At 46.6% G+C, this 23169-nt stretch overlaps 1 protein-coding gene across 11 annotated transcripts in view; it reads left to right on the forward strand.

Annotated features, from left to right (window-relative positions):
* Positions 1–5655: 5655 nt before the first annotated feature.
* LOC114864633 (rho guanine nucleotide exchange factor 9) overlaps positions 5656–23169 on the forward strand; it is a 35423-nt gene continuing 17909 nt past the window's right edge. For 2 of the 11 annotated variants that reach the window (XM_029165531.3, XM_055512196.1), the window contains exons 1-5: positions 5657–5914; positions 7125–8790; positions 9809–10147; positions 10958–11084; positions 11177–11283. In XM_029165531.3, coding sequence (XP_029021364.2) covers positions 7195–8790; positions 9809–10147; positions 10958–11084; positions 11177–11283 — 2169 coding nt within the window. In that variant the 5' untranslated portion in view covers positions 5657–5914; positions 7125–7194. The other 9 variants (XM_055512195.1, XM_055512193.1, XM_055512197.1 and 6 more) reach the window with 9 other exon arrangements.

Raw genomic sequence — 23169 nt, forward strand, 5'->3', positions numbered from 1 at the left:
TCCTTCCTTCCTTCCTTCCTTCCTTCCTTCCTTCCTTCCTTCCTTCCTTCCTTCCTGTCTCCCTCCTTACTTCTCTTCTTCCCTACCTTCCTTCCTCCCTACTATCTCCTTTTCTTCCTTCCTTGCTGCTCTGTCCTGGTAGATATTTCCATGCTTTTTCACACTGCACACGTTGTCACTGTATGTTGCCCTCTTGTGTACTTACACTCAATGTGAAAGGACACTGAAACGTTGCAATCACGTTCATTATTGCCTTAAACACAGTGCCTGTGTATGTTGGCACAACAGAAGGACCTATCTAATTGAATCTATTTCCTTTGCAAGATGATGGATTCACCTTCTGTCATGGCGGCTGTTGTCTGATTTCCATGATGTGGAAATATGCTTTTATTTTCTGGCTTATCTCGGCTGCCTCCACCTCACCTGCTCTTGGTTCCCTCTCTCCCATGGCCTTCCTCTCTCTCTCGCTCTCTCTCTCTCTCTTAGTGTCTCAATAACATTGCCACCACCAGCAGAGAAATGATGGTAATTGGCCATTTTGGGCTTGGACAGCTGCTAACATGAAAGCAGCAGTGGCTTCAGCTTGGAGTGCCGGGCTCTAACCTCTTCAACAGTTTTCCTCTTAATAACCACAATACCTCTTTTCCCTCGCACACTCTGTACTCTCGGGATGCATAAATGAATGAATGCCAGCCCAGGTAAAATGCATAATCACATACTGGCTTCACATTAATACACATAAAAAATGGCAGTTTCACCTCCTCTTGATGTAGTGAAATAGAGCGATGAGACAAACACACAGCCCGCCTCCCTCACACACACTAAAAAGCCTCTCAAAGCCTTTAAGCAAGGACAATGTGCTGCACTGATGTATAAATGAGAAAGTTCCACTTGACTTGTGGGTTTTAATTTGAACACAGTCGTTACCTAACTTTTATCCATTACACGTCCATGAATTCCACCAAGCTGGCCATGAAAAAGGCATGAGATCCTGCTTTTTCTGACTGGCCCTCTTTGCAAATATGTAAAGCAAATGAAATCATCTCTCAGCGCGACGGCGGAAAATCATGGGAATGTGCAGTGGGTTCCTGTTCTGCAGAACATCCCAGAGTTTGGTGCGTCGTAACAGAGATCCAATCGATGTGCGCAGCTTTAATCACATCTAACTTTAATGCTAGCCCAAATCTCCTCGGTCTAATTCTTTACTTTCACACCAAATTACTTTGTAGCCCAGGGCGCATTTCCTCAAAAAATGTATCTGTGGTCACAGCTTCGCCAATATGACCGTGGGCCATTGATTGACACACGGCTCAGGGCGGCATCCCTGCACAGAGACTTCTTAGGAAGCACATATGGCCCAGCTCCTTCGGTGGAATTACTACAGATGTACATAAACATTAATCACAGAGAAAAGAGCCTGCAGCCGAGGGGGAGCTGTCTTCAATACAGGGCCCGCATTCAGCTGCAAACCACAATCACAGCCGTTTATCAGGTCTGAGCTGTTTCTTATTGAGCCCATCTAATAGCAACCAATAATTCAATGAGAGACTGAACCAAACCTCACAACTCTGGTAGTTAATTAAAATCCTCATAGCAAATTTGGACAATTTCACTTCGTCATTTTAGATCAATTCCTCCAGTTTTACTCTATCACTTTGATTCCTCTGAGACCTGGATTTGCCTGTGTGGTATTACCCCTGAAATAGACAATATTCTCAAATGTACGCCATATCTGATTTTTAATAATAAAGGATTGTCTCGTAATCCACTATTCCACCAGCAACACGCGGTGGTGTCGTATGAAAGAGCCAGAGTGCCATCATGTGGCAGAAGCTGGTGACTGCGGGCTTCTGTGTGAAAAGCCTCACGTGGGTTCGATGCATCACAGCACGCATCCACAGGGACGTGTCAGGCATCGTCACACAACGTTGAATTGGGCTCCTGTCCGCACTACAAACATTTTCCCAGTGCACGGCAACTTTGGAGAAACCACGTTATCACGCCGTGTTTGAAAATGACTCAGGGGTGCAGTTTAGCTTGGCTCCTCTAGAGGGCGCTGTTTTTCTCCTTTTGGAGCTTCTCCTAGCGCGACCTCCTCTGCGCGCAGTGACGTCACTCCCACAGGGACGAGCTAGGGGCGTTTGCGTGTGGACGTGGGTGCAGATTTTGGAGGAAGGGTTAACCTTTAGAATATGACTCCCACGCCCCAGTTCCTGCCCTGGTTCCATTGCTTATTCTGGGGTACATGGACGAGCCACGACAATAGTACCACCTGGTGGTTTTATTATTGTGGTGGAGGGGTCAGTGCTTGAAATGCTGCATCTGATTGACATGTGTCTAAACATACTGAGACGCATGCACAGTAGTCTAAATTATAAAAATCTATTAGTGCTTTATTACCATCCCAGATCATGTTGGGCTGTTTTCTTTTGTTAAACAGACAGAGGATGCGCAGGACTCTCCACCTCTAACTGGGACACGGCGGAGGAGGCAGAGGACAGAGGGAGGGATGTGATCCAGTTCTAATTGATAGGCCCGATAACGTGACCGTTACTTCATCTCTATTAAAACGGCTGCTGCTGTTTTCACAGCCTAACCTGCGCAGAGGACACTGACCAGAGATAATAATGCGGTCAGAGGTCAACATCTGTCAAGGAGATAAAACAGACAGCTTTTAAACAACCTTCTTCGGGAGGAATGCCAGTGTACGATCAATCACAACATTAATTGTGCGCTATCTTTCTTACTTATTCTCCGCTCGGCAGCGCTGTCGCATTGTGCGGCGAGAGGCGCAGGATGATCTGCAAAGTACGCATCTGCTCTCGTTCCCCTCGGCTGCGCGTCCCTCCTCCGCTGACCGCGATCCCACCCTCTATCACGCCGTCTCCTGGGTTTTCCCTCTCCCAAGCTCTCGCTCGCTCTCCAAAGGAGCTGGAAGCGCCCAGATGAGCGGAAACGCGGCTTTCGTCTGCCAGGTTTCTCTCTCTGACCCAGAAACAGGGCCAATCTGGGCTCGGGCCGAGGCCCGTGCGGCGAGACGCAGCTCCAGATGCAGCGACGCACACTTGCGAAGCGGGGCTAAACAGCTGCCTGATCGCACTTTGGGCTCTTGACCTTTACAGAAAGAATCCCAACAAATGCTTGGCAAATGAACGTGTCCATTAATATAATGACTCCCGCGAATGCTAATGGTTTCGCCAGGAGCCGGTGGACTTTCCAGAGCGCTGCTTCTGATTTAAATTCCTAAAAGATCTGCTGTTTCCTCCCTCGCTCTAAAACAGGAAGTAGAACTGTGGTCGTCTTCCGCTGCTCTTGTTTATTGGAACCCGCCTTCCTGTTTTCAGATTCATCCCGATAACGGCTGAAAGTCCCCAGAGGCCGGCTGCACTCGCTCGCTCGCTCCGTCCCGGCGTCCTCGTTCTCTCCTCTCCGTGTCGTGTGTGAGCAGAGCACCTGCCCACACGCCATGAGCCGTGTCATTCATTTGTGACACTTACACTTAAAACTGTCGTGGAAGCGGCCGGTGGAGTGAGGCGTGCGTGTGGTATGTGTTTTTATGGATGGCGCCATGTGCAGGCAGGCCGGGGAAGTATGCAGGTCACTGCTGAGGGAATGTCAGGAATGCCAGTGTAATTTAAACTCTCTTCTTCCAGCACCGGAGGCAACTGCTACCTGCGTATATTTTATGCCCAACGTGAGCTCAAGTGTTAATACGAGCGACAACACCTCAGCGTGTCTGAGTGTGTGTGTGTGTGTGTGTGTGTGTGTGTGTGTGTTGGGGGGGGGGGGGGGTAGTGGTGTTTCCGGCCTCTCTGTGGGAGCGTCTCCCTCTGTGGACGCGAGCGTCGCACGGCGATTCGGCGGTGGCGTTTCCCAAACACCTGCGCCGACAACAGCGTCCGACTCAACACCAGCTGCTCTCACACACCTCCCGAATCCAGTTCCCAGGCTCCAGTAAGCCTTTCATTTGATATCACAACATATCTGCCCCCACCCCCCCACCCCCTGTCTGGCCAGCTTTTTCACAGCAGCCTGTTTTCACTCGGCAGCTTTGACAAAGACTGGCGAAATAATTACAGCTGGGCCTTAACTGGGCGAGTGTTTGTCTGCAGTAATCTCAACCCAACCCACCGGTGGGGATCATGTCAGAGGAAGAGGAGGAAGAGGTCGATTGTTCTGAAAACTAGAAGCTAATGACATCATTTCAAAGGGCCCTGTTCAGCGTGTTCCACAATCACTGTGAAAAGGCAACTAAGCAAAGTCTCTGGCGGAAACAAAAACATCTCATTGCAGATACAGGCCCAGCTGCCTGGAAGAGGCTAAATCGCCAATCTGTCTCACTCCATTCATCACACGCACACTTTTTTTCTCATGCATTCCCTCATAATGTTGTTGGGTCGGGTTTGTTTTCCTACTAGTTTTGTGTCCGTGTCTTAGCATGAGACATAAAACGTTGCTTCAGCCAGGATGTCGTCTGTGACGGCAGGAAGACTTGCTCAGGGGTCCGAGGAAGTGGACGAGTAAGGGGAGGGAGAGAAGAAGTGACGGAATGGAAGATGAGGAGAGTATCAGACAACAAGCCCTTCAAAACTATGGAAGAAATGAAAAACAGCTGAGCAGTAATAAAAATACACATACATACGTACCGGTGTGTCTACATATGAAGCCGTGTACAAAAAACACTGCATCAGCAGAGAGGTCATTTGAAAATGAGGTTACCTAAATTCACTGTGACATTTGTGTGAGAGTTATCAGGGCAGCATAGTAAATACTACTACTACTAATACCACTACTACTACGTTCTCAAGTACTCAAACCCACTCCGAGGAAGCGGGTCAGGGGAGAGGAGCGCGGCTCCACAGGCGAGCAAGGGAAGCATGGACACATAGAGATATTTACATACGCTCAGACAGACTTCCTGGCATTGTCAGCCTGAGAGCGTTGATGTCAGATCCACTCCTTCCTGTGCAGAAGGGAGAACGCCATGCGATGACAATGGGCCCAAAACAGGACAAAGAGGAAATGTTTAAATTTAGGCCCCTTCTTCCACCGTCGCCTCTTTCACGGCTGTGGAGCGCTGAAGCTGTTTGGTTTGAAGCGAATTCCACCAGTTTGAACCCCCCGCCGCCGCCTCGCCTCCCCGAGCTCCCCCTCCCCATTGTGTCATTTCAATGGAAGGATTTTCACATTCAACGCAAATCCCAAAGGAGGATCAAGCTAGTGAGACCAGAGTTCAGTCAATCACTTGTTTTTACTGATGCGCCTTTAGAAATTCTAAGTGCTTACTTAAACCTAAATGACACATTGGACTTAAATGGAAATCTACACCGAAGATTAGATAAGGTTAGGATTTAATCAACTCCAGGACAAAACATGGATTAAAATCAGGGGTGAACACCTGTAGATCAGTCAATTGTAAAATATATGATATTGATATTTATTATATGTTATTCTTTATGTATTACAATGGCAACAATGTGAAAAAATCGTTAAGTTAAATTTGTGTGTGTGTGTGTGTGTGTGTGTGTGTGTGTGTGTGTGTGTGTGTGTGTGTGTGTGTGTGTGTGTGTGTGTGTGTGTGTGCGCGCTGCGCTGTCTGCGTGAGAGCTTTATCACAGATCAGAGTGTCGGCGTCTGCAGGAGCTACGGGGCAAGAGTTCACCGGTGTGTAACTAACTCCGACGGTCTCTGAGCGAGTTTAGGGAAACTCACACTCACACTCGCACGCGCGCGCGCGTGGTCCACGGAGGAGTCGCTGTCCGCAACGTTACTCCAGCTTTAACCCATGGACAGGAGTTAAGCCGCGAAGTTCTCTGGGCTCTGGATAAGTTTAGCCGGCGTATTTATTGACTCGGAGAACAGCGACAGCGGCGATGCCCACGTAAACGGGAGCGTTTTAAAGTTTTTCTGTCCGGTAAGTTTACGTTTTTACCGAGGCGAAACAACGTTACTCGCTGCTTTAACTAACGCTAGTCGCGTTTCTGCGTTTAATGGATCTTAAAACTTCGCTTTTTACGTACCGGTGTCTTGTCATCCGGAGGAAGCACAGAATCAAAGGGGGTGTTAAAAAAGCCCACAAGCTTTTTGATTAATATATATATTTAAAAACTTCTATAACTTTTTTCTGACGCCGCATTTTCTTTAAAAAAAGAAACGCCCATCCCGGTTTAAAGTTTTTAATCCGTCGCTGCTAGTTGGCGTTAGCGTTAGGCTGAAATGTCAGTCATTCTGAGTTTAGTGACAAACACACACTGTTTGTGTGCAGCAGTAGTTTGTGTCATTACCTCCACGCAGGATTATCGTTAAAGCAGCACAGTAACTGAGCCAATAGTCAAGTTGTGCTGAAGAGAGGTGACATATTTCATGCTGAACAGAGACAAGCTGATTAATATTGTGATTGGAGACTTCCCCCTTCAGCTAATCAAGCACCGACTGATTGGCTGCGTCTTTTTTTTAATATCATTATTTAATTTCATTCTTTTGCGGCTTATCAGTAAAAAAAAATAAAAAAAAGCTTGTGAATTAAATAGTGACATTTGACGAAAGTGCCATCTTAATTGAAGCACATCTTCGGGGATGATCTGGTCTACCAATAATGCTTTGCTGGAGGCCCCGATTACACAGGATGCTTCTGTAAATTAAAGGCGTCATGAAAGCGGGGTAATTAACATGTAGTAGTGTAGCTCCTCGCTGAGCATCTTCTCCCTCAGAAGGAGCTTAACTGAGGCGTGCTGATGTCACAGCCCGAGCAGGCCTGAAATAACCAGACATCCCTGTAGTGAGTGTTTCCATGACAACACAGCCTCCCGGTTTAAATGGTGGAGGAGGGAGTGTGTCTCCAATAATTACTTTGGATAATCATGGACCAAACATGGAGGGGGTGACGGTGGTGGGTGTTTGTGTCTGTTGACTCATGGTGCGAAAGCCCTTGTCTCAAGATCACAACATCTACAGCTCTCACTGTGTTTTAGTGTTTAACAAGCGCCACGCGCTCCTGCAATTTGCTGGATAAATCCGCAGCCATTGAGAGGCTTCCGATCGAATAAGCACGACGAGGAGTAACGCGGCGGTCGGTTCGCTCAAAGTCAAACTCCTGAATAAAACGTGTGGTTTTGTTCCTCCAGGAAGAGAGCGCGAGGTCTGGGATGATGATGCACATCGGAGCTGATAGCTGACACTGTGGAATGAGAGAGGATGGAACAGACAGACAGCCCTGCCCCCGAGAGCAACAACCCTAATGGGTTTGTCAACCGAGTATTTAATGTTTCTTTGGATGTGGAGAATGAGATCAGCAGTGTTTGTATCCAACAGAGTGGGTCAGGGCCTGCAGAGGAGCAGGGGGAGGCCCAGGCTGCTTCTTCTCAGGTCCCTATCAAGGACAAACAGGAGGTTAACCGGAGGCCACGGGCCACGGGGGGCATCTGGAAGATCTTGAATCGAAAGAGGGCAGTTTCAGAGCTGGAACGCAGGCCTCACTCCATGATCCTACCCGGGGAAGCGTCCATCCCTAAACTCACGTTTGCTGATAAAGTCCGGTCGTTCAAGAAGCTCAAATCGCCCTCTGTGTTCAGAGGGAAGGCAGGGAAATTGTCCACTGTGAAATTCAGCAACTCCTTAGTGGACGAGGACTCTTTCTGCCCTGACATTGGCACTCCTCAGCAGTCCAGCAGGGGGACCCTGAGGCACCGTGGCAAGAGACACTCGTACGCAGGCTATACGGCAGAATTCGACTGCTCGTTTGAAGACATTGACCTGTCGGGTTCTGCAGATTGCCCTCAGCCAGCCGCAACAGGAGAGTCTGTTACTCAGAATGGCTGTAAACCGCCATCGGAGAGAGTTTCCTATACTAAAAGAAACCACAACAATTCGAGCAACTGTAACAAAATAGCTGCAGGCTGTGAAGACGCTAGCCTTAAAGCTAGCCCTAGCACTCACCAGGGCAGAGGAAGGAGGCACAAAGATGTGTGGAGTTACCTAAGGAGGATTTCTCTTTTGGGCAAAGCCAACCCCGTCTACTCGGAGAGGAGCTTTGACTCTGAGCTTCACTCTCTGGACAAAACCATAGACTCGGACTATGGCTCCGTAGACTTTGAGAGTGTCAGGGATTTTCAGCCTCCACCTCCAAAGCACTCTGAGACCAAGGGGCACTTTGGTGGTCTGTTCAAGTTTTTCAACAGCGTGGCAGAGACAGCCAGGAAATGGCGGACAACATCACGTTCCTTCTCTCCTCCGGAGGAGGAGAGAACTCCCAAGAGCTCCCCACTGGCCACGCAGCGCAGAGTGGACAGCATTCATGGTATGTCCCTGACTCTACACAGTGAAGGACCAACCTCTCAGCCTACCCCATCTTCACCACTGGTCGCTAAATCCTCACACACCGGTAGCTTTGACTGCGAGGTTGTAGAACCTGTGATAGTGGGACGATCCCCTAAGGTGGTGCTGAAAGCCTTCAGGACATGCCCGGGAACTACCGCTGCCAATGGCCTTCATACATGTGAGGATACAGACAAACATATAGACAGAGGCACAAATCACACGTCCACAGCCATAGTAGAGAATCGCATCCCAAAGCCAGAGACTGAAGAAGAAGCTGAGGTTAGAGTTGAAACATTAACCTGTCTCTGTCAAGAGGAGAGTCTGGAGGGGCACATGAAAAATGAACAAAATTCCAGGGATGCTCCGCCTGACCACCACCAGATACAGGAAGTGAATGTCCAATCACAACAAGGTGATAAAGAGAGCACGACCAATAGTGTACCCGCATCGAATTCCACAGAGGAGATATTCAAGGTATGTAACCATTTAATTAAAAAGAAGTCATTAAACCATAGTACTGAACTACAACTGTGTTTGTTTTAAGAGGAACTCATTTTCATATAATGTGTCTCTAATTTGTGCCATAACCACATTCCATTGCAGGCTTTTTTCACATCATTAACATTACCAGAGGCATGCATCATATTATTACTGCATAAGTGCTTAAAATATCATTTATGTAACACTTTAACCATGGCCATTCTTTTGCTTTTCAAATGACCAACAGCTAACTAGGATGTAAATGATGCCAGAGCTCTTATTCCTCTCATTATCATGTAAGTCTGATGTGTGGTTCATTAATAATCAGACGGAAAGTTGAAGACAGGAGCCGGGCGCCTGCTTTAGAGCTGTCCTTTTGCCCCATCTGTTGGACAGAAAAGGAAGCAGCCAGTAATTACAGCGGTGGACCGCGTCATAGTACACAGGAGTTTGTCCTCTCCTGCTTAGCCAGCCACGTGTAGCATGCAAGGAAGCGTTGCTTCCCATTAAGCTGGCTGTGTGCGGCGGCAATAGCCTCAGAGCCCGGTGACGTCTGTGCCTCATGACGGCACCCTTCCCCTCTCGTTCCAGTGAAGGCATTAGTCATGTCCCTTCTAGTCACACCAACGAGTCAGGACATGTTAGCCCCGGCTCCCAAAGACAAAATCAGATATGACATCTCAATACTCAGCACACTTTCATTGGGGCTTTAGTATTCAAGGGCTGTGGGAATCTCAGTTTTGGGAGGGGTGTTAATGTGCAGTGCTATTATAGCTCAGGAGTAACGATGGCACCAGGAAAATCCTCCCTCATAATAAGCAAGTGTTTACAAATGAAGGCGCAGTCTTAGCACCTACAGCGAGTGCCAAGACTGCAATTAGAAACAAAATACTCAGATGCTCCGTAGGTTATTTTCAACCTATATATGGAAATGAAGCCAATTCCCAGCACAAGAAATGCATTGTTGCACCTTTATCTGGGCCAAACCGCTAAGTATCTGTGCCAATCCCAGCTGTGCGAGCAGATTGCCAGACAGACAGGCTGCAGTGTAAGACAGCCGGGCCCAGCCGGACCCCACTCTAGCACAGAGAGGGCCTCTGTACCCCACAAGCCCCTGCACACGCGTCCTCGGCCGGCCTCAGCTGTCCTGGAACCGTGGAGGCTCGACCCGGAGCAGAACCCCTACCACCATTACAGCGACGTTGGCTCCCTGTGCCGGCGGAGGCGCAGGCCCGCTCCGGCCGTCCAGCATTCCCCGGGGCGGAGGCGGGTGGCTGCCCGCTCCAGGCCCTGCTCCGTGATAGAGGCCAGCGTTACTAGGGAGACGCAGTCCACGGAGCTGCACCACAGAGTAAGATGCCGAACAAGCAACACGGACGTTCATGAATGATTTCACCTCAAGTAAACATACAGTACAAACATTGACGGATGACAAATAAATACGCCGTGCCGTAAATATCTAAATGCATAATTGGACAAAGTGAATCAATGCATGTGCAGCGGAACTGAAAAAATGAAACTAGGAGGGCAGAGTCTCACTAGTAGTCTCCACCAACTCACTGATAAATATAGCCCCAACCCATAATGAATCCAAGACACACTACAGACTTTGAAGGGCAGCCCAGTACTGACCCAGTCTTTATACACTCTCCACCGTTAGCTGCAACAATGCATGCATGCTCTGCCCCATTTATAAAGGCCTGTATTTCTGGATGCTGCTTTTCCCTGAGCTCACCTCCTCCTCCTCCTCTTTTCTCATTTCTTCCCTCTCACGCGTTCACTCGTTTCTTTGTGGCTTCTCCTCCTCTCTCCCTCACTCTGGGTCTTTCTCTCCGGCCAATTTTCTGCCCCATCGCTCCCATAAGCTCTACCTCTCATTGTCCTAACTCAGAGTCAGTTCTTTTTAACCTGCGAGACCGCCTGGTTCGGCGTGATGTATGGTCTCCCGTGGTTTGCTGCAGGCCATGTACAGCGACCAGTGCACCAGAATAGACTTGATGGATGTGAAATATTTTCATTCACTGCAAAAAGGGGGACAGGACAGTAAGGAAGACTTTTGTTTAATGCTAAGGGCAGGGAAGTGTGTGCATTGAACCTTGTGTGTCTGAAGTAACACTATGTGGAATATATGGACATGCCCTAACTACTCAGTGCCCTCTAGGCCTTGTCTCGTCCCCTCGGCGTGTCGCCACTAGAGCCCCCACTCAGGGCGTCTCTCCAACGCTGCCGCTCCCTGCCGCTGCCCCACAGCACGCTCACTGCCTTGGCGCTGCTCCTGCCTCACTCAGGTACTGTACCATCGCATATTGTTACTTCCTATTGATAGAAGCCACTGTGACTGACATGTGCCTGTTAAGCTAATCACCTGTTTGACCATCAGACATAGGTCAGTCGTCATCGTCCGTGCGTCTGCGGCCCGGGGACTCGGGGAGTTGCAGGAGGAGGCGGCTGCTGAGACCTGGGTCTGAACCACTACAGGTCAACATAGTGAGTCAACACACTCACCCCCATAAACACACATGTGGAGTAGATCCTGTATACAAGTGAACTCAGGTGCTGCATGATGTTATTTGCCCAAATTGCCTACTTAGATGTACATACATCACATCCCACACTGAGATGGACATATGAGCAAATGTGAGATAATAAGATGCTCAATTGAGGATATATAATGTCTGACTCATACTGTAATGTGAGCATTATAAAGCAGCGATCAGTTTCATCAGATAATGAAGGAACTGATCTGTGAAGATGGTGGCCATGCGGATTAATGTCACCCATTTCTCTTTGGCCATTACTCATCCTGAACACTTCGCTTTCTAATCTGATGAGACAACATGCGCAGGCAAGTTGACTGATCGTCAAAGCAGAGTGAGAATCAACAGCTTCTCCACCGGCAGGCTGGACTCTGCGCAAAGTGTAACATGCCTTTGTCACTCGTGTAAAATTAACTTTGGAGTACAATGGAGTAATACTACTCAGGATATGAACTCAGGCATTTCAGAATGGGTGCTTTGATGTGAAAGTGGCCTCGGGGATTCTAGTGGAAGGAGATGCCAAGGTTTTCTGAAATATCCTGACAGGGCGGTGAATCTTTCTGGGGCTCTGTCCAACACCCACACCTATAGAACTTCAGTGCAGACGCCTGAGGAGCATTTACATTGTTATTTGATTAAATTAAATTGAACTGAGTACTGCAAATATGTTTGAATAGTCTGCTTTTTAAATAATATTAATTAAAGGGCATAATTGTGATGTCTCATAGCCTATTTAATTAAAGTGTGACTACATATGCATTATCCTCTAGAATTAAGATGGCATTTTGTATAGAGAGCTCACATTTTAACAAGCTATTGAATGAGTCAGTAGAGATATACCTCAATATTTCAATTAGTTGCCCATCATGATGCGCAGTGCTCTCAGCCAGGGTTTTCCATCCTGGCACGGATTCACACTGGATTCTGTGATTATAACTTTTTCTTACTCGTCTAAACAGTGTTTGTGAGCCGCCGCACGTTGTTGCCATGACACTCGCTGGCTCCTGTTCATCTTCTTGGTTCTATCTTTAGGCCGCCTTTTTAAGTGTGAGCTAAATAGAGAAAGTGTGTGGGTGAGAGAGAGGAAAAGGGGTGGGAGAGAAACAGAGAGTGGAGGAGAGAGATGCTCCCTTTGTATGTGCACTTTGGTGTCACGGCCCTCCCCTGGGGTAGGCAGCGTGGACACATCACACTGGAAATGTGTTGTGTATGAACTTCAATGCTAAGGGAAATTCATTTGTAGCAGGCTCAGGAGCACGGATCTGCATCCGCACCATGAGCGTGGAGCTACGGTATATACATATATACTGACTATACACAGTGTGACATAACATGGTAATGCAGCCGTTGTGGAGTCACATGGACGGATGTTGCTTCATGAAAAGCGTGTGTTGCCATCTTATTTCTGGTAAGTCATGCATTGTTAATTTAGTACGGCTATCATGTCAGGGCTGTGTCTTTTGTTTGTGATACACTGCAGTGTATGTTACAGTCTTGCTGTTAGAATGGCTACTGGAGCCTAGAGGCCGCAGGCAGAGAGAAAGCATTCTCACTGCAGTGGATTAACTGCTAATGCTGACGCCTCTCTTCTCCCTTTCATTTAAATGGATTTCTTCCCCAGTCACTGCCTCCTCTCCTCTCTCCTCTCTCCTCTCCTCTTTCCTCTCCTCTCCCGGTCTCAGTCTAATTCCGCTGCATATGAAAGGACGCCTTCCTGTGTGTTACTAATGCTTCGCCCGAAGCTCTGCCGTCAACCTGTCAAACTGTGAGACCGTCTTATTAAAGGTGTCACACAGATTAAGAGTTTCAACTGAAATTTTGTATGATTAAGTTTGGGCCAACCTACAGTAGGTCTTGTCTGGTCATAATCACATTATGCAATGCTATCTACTTATTATGAACGGATGAGTCAGCAGGCACTGGCTAGTTGAGCAAGTTTTAGCACATTAGTGAATGAGGACAATGTGGTGTTGAGTGACTTTTTCTGTTTGTTCTGTGCAGTGCATGTAGAGAGGCGAAGTTTAAAAGTGCCCAGCAAATATTATGATTTAGGAAACAATACACTGACGAACACATACACACAATTCACGCGGTCTTCTGATGTGTTCACCGTGCATCTGAGTCATAGCATTGACAATTTCGTTTTTTGGTGAGGGCTGAATGGAACTGAATAGTGATATCAAATATTCGCTGGATGTGTAGCATTTGTTTCACTTAGAGCTTGTTTGAGATTCGTTTTGACGTGATATATATGTGCACTCTGCACCCAGGGTTGCATGCAGCCCAGAGTTCTTCAGCGGGGCCAACGCGCGGCCACCAGTTATTACTGGCTCCGGCTCCACAAACAGCAGTGGCGCTAACCGAACGTGAGCGGGTGGTTGTGTCACAGCCTTCCTAAGCTGTTCTTTCCGAAGAATGGTTTCGTGCCTGTCAGGCGCGTTGTTGTTGTAGGCATAGGCGTGCAGCTCCACGCTTACGTGGTGGAGTGTGTTTACTGGGGAGAGACACGGAGAGGCTCAGGGCCTTTTTTTTCTTATATAACCATTGACAAGGTTTTCATCATTTCCTATAAAACCCATTCCCACTTTTATTGCAGACTGCTTGTTCCCAGGAAGAGGAGGAACATTGTTGGGAGGTACTTCTCTGACTTACTGGTGGATCCTGTTTTACAGTATCTTCACATTATTGTAAAGTGTCAGATCATGCATGCTGGTGCATGTACAGGTTTGTTGTTGGGCGCTCAGGGAGCACATGTTAAACCCCATCAGGGTCTTTTATTTGTATTATTTCATTATTGCCCAAGATGCAGGGTAGTGGGTCTGTGTTGGTGGAGGATTTTAGAAATGTCACAACATGCATTGATTTTGGTTTCGAAACTCTGTAGGGCCCATGGCACTTCTGTGCTCATTATCCAGCATCACTTGTATCATTTGTGATAGTTTTCCCAGGCTGCTAAGGTGAATTTACCCACAGTCATCAGCTTCCACCGTTTGTGTAACACAGTGTTTATTTTCATGACGTTTTTGCAGGTTAGGCATAAAGATTTTCTGGTCTGAAGTCAACACAGAAGAATGCTCGCTTGTGGCTAGTAATATGATACGTTACTATCTAACAGCACCATCTTAAAACAGAAGCCCCACAGGCTCAAATGTGCTGCTGTGTTTTAGTGAAATTGTTGTGTTCCATTGTAGTAATATTTTTCACGTCTTTGCCATATTTCCATTTCCACAGATATCCATTTGTATTTATCTACAACATATTACATGAAAGTTAAGTGTATATTACCTTTTATTGGACAAATGTGTAATTTGAGTATAAAACTATCAACTTTGAAGGTTTACTGAGAACACCCTAAGGCTAACAAGGACTGCATATACTGTAGGCCACGTGCCATTAGGTTGAGTGTGTTCATTTAATTTATAGCAACCAGTCAACATACAAACAGCAAAACTAAACCCTACATGCTTTTAAAGAAACTACATGGAAACCACAACTTACACCAGCTGTTCTAAATATTGTCTCATATCTATTCAACAATAATTACTACAAATGTGTTTTCCTTGAGGCCTAAAACCAAAGGAAACAAGGTTGATTAGATGACAGATTAGATGCTGTCAATTCTTAGCTCTGTTAGATTAGCTGAATGTTGGCTCGGCTTGTGTGTTCTGCATTAATAGTTCTCTATGTCTTTGAAAATGAGCCAACTCAGCTAAAGTCAGCTAAAAGTGTGTATATTTAATGATTTTGTTGTCATTCCTTTGTCAGCTAATGTAAGATGTGGCTTCTTCAATGAAGAAGACTCTGTGAACGTCATAGTAAAGTTATTTTAAGACCCACATACAAATATCTTCAAAGTAGTTAAAGTTGTCCTCCTTTTCCTCGATGGACTTTGAGTAAATGGATGCGTAAATTTGAGCACAGTCACATTCAGTCATTCCTGACATTTCTATTATTATTTTTTTACAGAGGCCATCAGTCACATGAATAATAAGTCATCATTTTACCGAGCTTTTTAGTCATGTACCTAAATATACTATATGTAAAGTGGCTCTTTCTCCAGCTCTGGTCACTTTGTCCCTGTCATGAAATAATGAGACAGAAGTTAACTGCCTGTACAGTGTCCTGCTAGTTAGAATGTGTCCTGCAGGCCTCTGTGAAAGATGGGATGGATTTTTCTGGCAGCTGCCACTTCTTGTGTACATTATTTGGCTTAACGTTCTGCCTATGACCTCCATGGCTTCCTGCTACACCACATGCAGTGTCAAAGAAAATCCTCCATCACATACACATACAGTATTATGCAACCCTCTCACTCTTTATACTTCTTCCTGACCCCCCCCCTCTCGGTCCGCCTCACTTTTTTCTGACCTCTGAGCTTGTCGTCCCCTCCCTACATCACTTCCATCCCTGTTTGTTCCTCCTCTTAGATCAGTTTATTCCTCGCTCTCTCACTTTGCCCCTCACCATTTGCTCCATCCCTACATCCGTGTCTCCCTCTAGGCATGTGACAACACCTGCTTCCTGTGGCCTGTTGTCTGCATGAGCGTTCGTGCGTGCTAGGGGTATTCATACCTCTGTGCAGTTATATACTTAAAGCATCAGGCTTGTTAGTGAACGTTTTAAGGACAGCATTATATCCAGTGGGGTCTTTGATGGTAGGAATTAACCTATCAACAGTGTGGTGCACCCAGATATTTTTTCACTGCAAAATGTTGCATTTTATTGCTTTGCTCTGCTTTTGAACTCCCGTAGCCTGGAAGCAGGGAGAATCTTAAATGATTTGAGCGTGTAGGACAGGTGGCGCTATAGGTTGCTCTGCTCACACCTCCTTCAGAGTGAATTATAGAAAGCATTAATAGCAGCAGTTAGTGAGTCATTCTGGGCAACTTCATAGAAGCTTTCAGCCACCTGTTTAATTTTAGACTGGCTGGGCCACCTAAGGACAAAGATTTGTTTTGAAGCAGCTCTACTTTTGGCTTCATGCAGCAGGGCAGTGACATTTCCATTGTCCAAGTCGCGGGTCACTGACACACAAGCACCCTTCTGTATTTGGCTGCAACAGGGATCATACTAAACACCGAAAGCATTAGAAAAGGTTTTATTGACTTAGCAAAGACTTGTGTCATACTGTATGTATGTGGCTCCCAAAGAGACACAATACAACCACACAAACAGCGTTGCATGCAATTGTAGCACAAAGCGATGTCAGGCAGGATATTAAGGCACCCCTACTCTTACATCCCAGTGTTTGGGGCCCCAGGTGGCTGACATTTTTGTGTTAAATGATGACACTAGCATGCGCACTCAGCGTGCTCACAGGCAGCACAGTAAAGCTGGGTTGACTTGGGCGGCCAACCACATCCCAGCCCAGGTAATTTTGTTTCCAATCCCTCCACAACTAGGCCCCTCAAATGACCAATCTGTGGGCTTTTAGGTGTACGCTGGCACTGATGCTGAACAGAAACATAAATAAATAACATTTGTTGCCTTTATTTTCAGCAGCGTTCCGTAATGCTTCCTTTTTGTTATGTTTTTTGAAAAGCTACAACGTTGTCTTTGGGGAGCTTGTTACAGTCTCTTATAACACGGGCATTGTTTCCCCTCTCTGGGAAAATTTTCAGAGTTTCAGATTTGCCACACACCCTTGAAAAGGGGGGGCACTTTAGGGATTTTAGATAGAATCTGTTCATAATTCTAATAATGCAGTTTGTACCTTGTACTTATTCTGTACAAGAAGCTAGTGTTCAATAGATATTTAAAAGATCCTCTGTTTATTGGTCAGAATTGAAATGGGTTAAAAATGTATATTGGTGAATTACTTTCTATAGTAATAATTGTGTTCATACAAAGACCTTCTATCTTTAGTTCACCTGCTAGGTTTGAACAGGGTGTGTTGTGTAACACTGTGTCTCCAGAGGCTGACATAAGTCTCAGAGCTGCTTCTCCACTCTCCAGATCACATTGGTTCATCATTAAATAATTAATTGTTCCAGGCCCCAGATTTCTCCACCCACAACACTTTGGATGACCTGCCTCTTCTATCTCATCTACGTTACTCTTTTTTTGTGAACTTTTTCACGGCTCTGACCCACTGACTGGTTACGCGAACGGCCAAACTGAACTAAACGGGTAAACAGCTGATGTCTAAACAATGGTGACAAATTTGCGTTAGGGAAAGGTCTGCCAATGTATTTTTAGGATGCTTTGTGGCTGGAAGGCCTGGCAGGAAGCAGGAAGCCAGTGTGGTTGCCATGGGGATGGGAGGGGAACAAAAGAATTGGAGCAGACTTGAGAGGAAAAGGGTGTGGTGGGCTTTGCCTTCCATTAGCCAAACGCCTAAGACCACAGATTCATTTGCTAGCAGTTGGAATTCCTACTCAAGGAGAGTCACAAGATCCATGCTTGGAGTAAAAGAGCTGATGTCACATATTCCTTCTGAATGTGAGAGGCTGCCAGAAAGGCAATGACAACGTTTTAGCAAATGACTAATACCAAAAGTAGGCCTGTGTCCCGCTACTGCTAACTGTAACATATTGCCCAGAGGCATAAAGTGGAGTTAGTGCTCTGTGGAAGTAGTGCGACACTAGGGTTTCTTTGGCTCGGATGGTGAGATCCATTGACAGGACACTGAGGCACACTCGAAATTCGGAGGGAGTCCAGTTTGAAGACATTAGAGCGACCTCTGCTATTTGCAGATGATCTTTTCCCCTTGACTAAATTGCACCATGGTTTCCAATGTGCACTGGAGCAGTTCTCTCACAGGGGAAAAGATTTCCTAATCAAATGAGGAGTGAGCAGCTGCTTTTGTGGAAGGAGTTCAGCATCATCTTGGAGGAGAGGGTGAAGGATGATATCATGGGACTGGCTTGCGGTGTGGTGCAGTGGGTGCAGCAATGGAGTTCATATGAAAATGTGGTGACTTACATTTAAATACAGTCGAGATAACTATCACAATAATGCAGCTCACAAAAAGACCAAAGGTTAAAGTAGTAGGTTGTGTATTATTTGCTGGCATAATTTGATTGTGTGGCCGATACCTTTAAATCTAACTTGTCTATGGGTGTTATCTACAGTCTACTGGACCAGGAATTTCAGGACGGTCTGCTGTAACCAGACTCACGCATGTGCCAACCTTAAATATATATAATTAACACATAGCTGTATTTAAACTACAACCACTGAAACACATTTACTGCACACAGACGATCTCCGTTTGTTGTATGAATGCATGCAAGAGGCTAAATATTATTCCCATCATTTCTTTTACTAAATAATAACATGTAATTTTTTTCATTGACCCTGTTTTTGTCTTAATGAATAAACAAAGTAATGTAAAAGGTGAATACCATGGAGATACATAGAGATACATACAGTATAACAGCGTTAGGTTGATTGTGTCACCACAGTAAAAACTGCTGACATCACAATGCACCATAAAGGAGTCGAACCCTAGATGTGAAACTACAAAGCCCTAAGAATGATGAGAGTCTTGTGCTCTCGTGCATTTCATTTATGTACAGTGAGTTTAGGCTCAGTCTGATTTAACATGTGCTTCTCCACTGGTTGGGGATATTCTGCCAATTTTACAAACCCTCACTCTTCTGTATATGTATGAGTATATTAGCATTGGTGTCTGTGCAGATTTAGACTTTCAGATGTGACCTTTGTTGTCTAAATGTCAGGGAGATTGGAGAGGGAGCCCACAGAGGTAGGGCAGGCTTATGTAATCTGCTCACTCTGCCTTTCACACACATGCACACACACAAGCACAGAGCAGGGGGGGGGAAGCTTGTTTGAGGACGGTTGTCATATCTCAGCTGTGATGCCTTGTACATCTCTCTGCAACCCACTGAAAGCCTGGCTTTCAGGAGCCATCGCTTTTATCAGCACGTATGTGCAGAAAGTACCCTGGAAATTATTTATGGCTTTAAAATACTGATATAGTGCATTCCTTTGGTGTTGTTCTTTTAAACTTATTCTGAGCTCTTTTGATCCATCCCAAAGCTCTCAACTGAATGTGAGGACAGAGTATAGTTTAGTGTGTGTGTGTGTGTGTGTGTGTGTGTGTGTGTGTGTGTGCGTGCGTGCGTGCGTGCGTGCGTGCGTGCGTGCGTGTGTGTGCGTGCGCGCGCTGGATGGTTGACTAGGTAGCAGCTGGATTGGGAATAAGGGAAACTAAAATGACTCCCCTATACAAATGAATTCACAGTCATGTCGTTCTTTGCATAATCTGGGAACAGCAACAGGATGAGTCCTGCGCATCAGCACGCAGCCGCGTGTAATACCTTCAATACGACTGTGAATGTGGAGACCGAAATAAGAATGTGCATGCCAATGGCAAACACGTGCATCAGACGGGAACCAGAGCCATCGCGTTCTGTCAATCTCAACGCTCACAACCGAGCCTTAAAGGAACACTACACCGAAAACGGCGCTCTGTGATCCGAGTACCCGACATCCGCCGCGTGTGGATTTGAAAGCGCTCTCAAACGTTCGCTGTTGCTCTCATTTGTGGCGGGTGTCAGCTCTAGTTTGCACAGATTCACAGCAGTTACGTGTTGAAAGAAAGTGTCCAAAACATCCACAGGAAAAACACAGACTCGCAGCTTGTCGTTATTATATTCCAAACTTTGTCTTTTTGCCGAAATGCCTGCAGCGACCTGTTTATTTTGCCATTGGACCATTTTGATGCGCTACAGCCAGTTTACCAATAAAAGTCTCTGTAATTAGTGTGATTCCAGCCCGTCTGCAGTCTAACGTAGGAATGTACTGTATCCATGTTATTTTCAAGCACAAATGATTCACACAAATATTTGTGGTCTTCAAAATTGCAAAAATGCTCTTGTGTTTATGTAATAACGCTCACATTGGTGTTCTGCATGCGGTTTGCTCTTTTTCTCTGTGAAGTTCTAGTATAACGCAGTGTTTGCTTGCAACATAATGTTTCCAACATGCTTGGAAAAACATTTTGTTTGTTGCAGTACTTCTGTAGATATATATTCTTCCCCTTTTCCCCAAATTAGACTTGGTTTAGTTTTAATGGTTTTATATAATGTACACGCACCTTTTCTGGAGCGATGCTCGTTTTGGCTCTCAGCCCCTTTTTGTGCCTTTATTTATTTAGAGTAATGCGCGCCGTAATTCAGTTCAGGTCTTGTAGTTACACCCTCCTCCATCTGGAGTTTGTTTTTGCAACCGCAGTCTGATGTGCGGCGCCCTGAGCAGCTCTGCTCGCACAGTTTGGGCGAAACCAGGCTGCTCAGGTGGTTAATGACATTGGGACTTCTACAAACATTAAAAGGTTAAAAACAGAAAGATATTTAGCAAAAATGTAATAAACTTCAGGTGTGAAGACAGGACCTTCATTCTTAACCCATTAAAGCATAATTATGGGGTCTAGAAACGTGTAATAATTGAAAAAGCTCGAAAACAAAGCTAAAGATTCTCACGGGTGAGACCGTCCAGCGTTGAGTGCTGGCGCAAAGCATGGTCAAAGACTGCAACTCGATTATCAGATCAGCCGCACATGTCGCATCTGATGAACGTGTGGCCGCAGACCAAGTGGCGGAAAAGGCTGACATGTCAATGAGATTATAAAATGGTGGTCAGTCTGAGGAAGCTGCATCCATTACCCCGACATGTATCCCCCTTCATCGCGGGCTGCTAATGATAAATGATAAATCACCATAGCGCGGTGGTATTTTTAGACGGGGTGGGAGATGAATGAGGTTCTGATCCTGGCCTCTGTGGTGGATGTAGGCAGCGAGGGGCTGGCCGTGCCCCTCCCCCGACTCTAGGTGATGGCTGATTCTGGGAGTCTAGCAGCGGAGCGCTGATCAGTCTTAATACAGGACCGCCTCTCTGCCTCAGCGCCGATCCCCCCGGGTGCCCGCTCACCGGAAGGCAGCGCTTCGGCTGCGAACGTCCTGCGCACAGCCTCTTTCTCGTTCGCCCAGACAATCTATTGGCCTGCGACTCGGCTGGTTTTGGGGGGAAGAGGCGAAACACCGGCAGGTGTTGACTAGCGGGGAGAGATCGCGGTGCAGACTGATGACGATGATGATGGTGAGGATGATGCATCTCTTCCCGTGCCTTTGTGAATTACACCGTGTAGCGTGAAGAGGCGCAGGGCCATCTTCTTTTTTCCCCCCACACTTCTCTCCTAACTGTAATGGTGGATTTCTTGGTTGCTTTGAAGCGACGCGCCTAGACGGGGGAGCCGAATACCGCCCGTCACCGCGAGCGCGTCTCAGCATCGGCACGCAGCGCTGCGCCATGGCCTTGGACGTCCAGACGTGCGCGGTGTTTACGGTGATCGCGGTTCTGGTGCTTGTGAACGTTCTGTTGATGTTCATCCTCGGTACTCGTTGATGGATCGGCGATTGGGGCCCGGTTCGCAGCGCACCTCGCTTTCGCACAGGAGAGGAGAGAAAGGCGGTGCGCGTCGGTCGAGAGCGGGGACACCCGGCGCTCCATCACGGCTACGCGTTGAAATGAATGACGTTGGTACAACATAATGTATTTCTGTTACCCCCCCTCCCCAATCCTTCGTTGTGTCTTGTGTCCTCTCACCGTTTGTTATAGCTAGTGTCGTCTGGTGGTGATCGTAGTTGTGCGGACACAGATCTGTGATGCTCTTACCTTTTTTTGTGGTGACTGGAAATTCATAACCTCCGCAATATAAACATGTCCCCTCCTACGTCGATCTCCCTCTATCCTGTGTGTTGTATATTGTGGATTTTTGCACGTGGATTAATTCTATTCTTTAATCATTCAATTTATGGATGAAAAAATACCTGGTTGTCCTTTTTTAACCACAGCCTAGTGCTGCGTCAGGACTTGTTTTTCTATTGTGATCCACTGTAGCCACATCTACAACATGGCAGCTAATAACTGACCGGTGATCTCTACGCTGGGAGCAAATGTGTTGTTTGTGGCCAATAGCGGCGTAAGTGAGAGGTCTGCGGTGCTGATCGCAGACCCTGTGGAGGATCACTGTAATATCAGATGAACCGTAGCTTAACTAATACTGTAGCAGGCAGGGTTAGGGCCTAATGAAGGAGGGCCTCCATCACTCCAGGTTTCCCCCATTTTAGATGCAGCTAAAATCAGCTCCCATTTCAGAGTCCACAATATGCATACTTTTCCACACTGGCAACATTTCTGTGTGGCACCTGTCTCAAAAGCTCCCACTTTCATACATCTGGCCACTAAAAGTAGCTAATAAAAAAGATATTTCCTGCAATAAAAGATCCTCTAAGTCAAAAGGCACGTCAAAAGGAGATAGAAACACTGTCTCTCCCTCCACTTGCAGTGATCTAGCCTAATAAAGGATTAGAGGCAGGTGTCATGAATGTTGAATGAAAGTCAGAAATAGATATGCTAAAAGCCTGTCCCAGAGCTGTCCAACACAGTCCTATTATTAGGGATGGTAGGCTGGCCAGGTCTTTTTTTTAAGATATTGTATCACACTCAAGGCTGAGTGCTGTGTGGTTTGTGTGTTTGCTTACTGTATTTAGGTAATGAATGTTGTGCTGTAGGCGTAGGAAGCAATGCTTGGTGGCAAAGTGCAGTGAGCACTGATACCTTCATCATATGTACGAGGCATAAGCGTGCTGTCCACGGGTCCCCACAGGACTGTAAACACAGCATCACTGTGGCTGACAGTGATCGGCTAACGAATGCGTGCTCACGTCCTGGGCGGGTGTTATCTGTGGGCCGAGCCCCACGCACGTCCCCCCCGGGGGCAGGCGGCGTCCGATGGAGCGCTGCTAAACGCCGTGCAGCCAGAAGTGTCAGTGTGCGGATGCCGCGTGCGAGCCAGACAACAGTGTGT

The sequence above is a fragment of the Betta splendens genome, chromosome 10, assembly GCF_900634795.4.
Source record: "Betta splendens chromosome 10, fBetSpl5.4, whole genome shotgun sequence".
Classification (NCBI taxonomy): domain Eukaryota; kingdom Metazoa; phylum Chordata; class Actinopteri; order Anabantiformes; family Osphronemidae; genus Betta; species Betta splendens.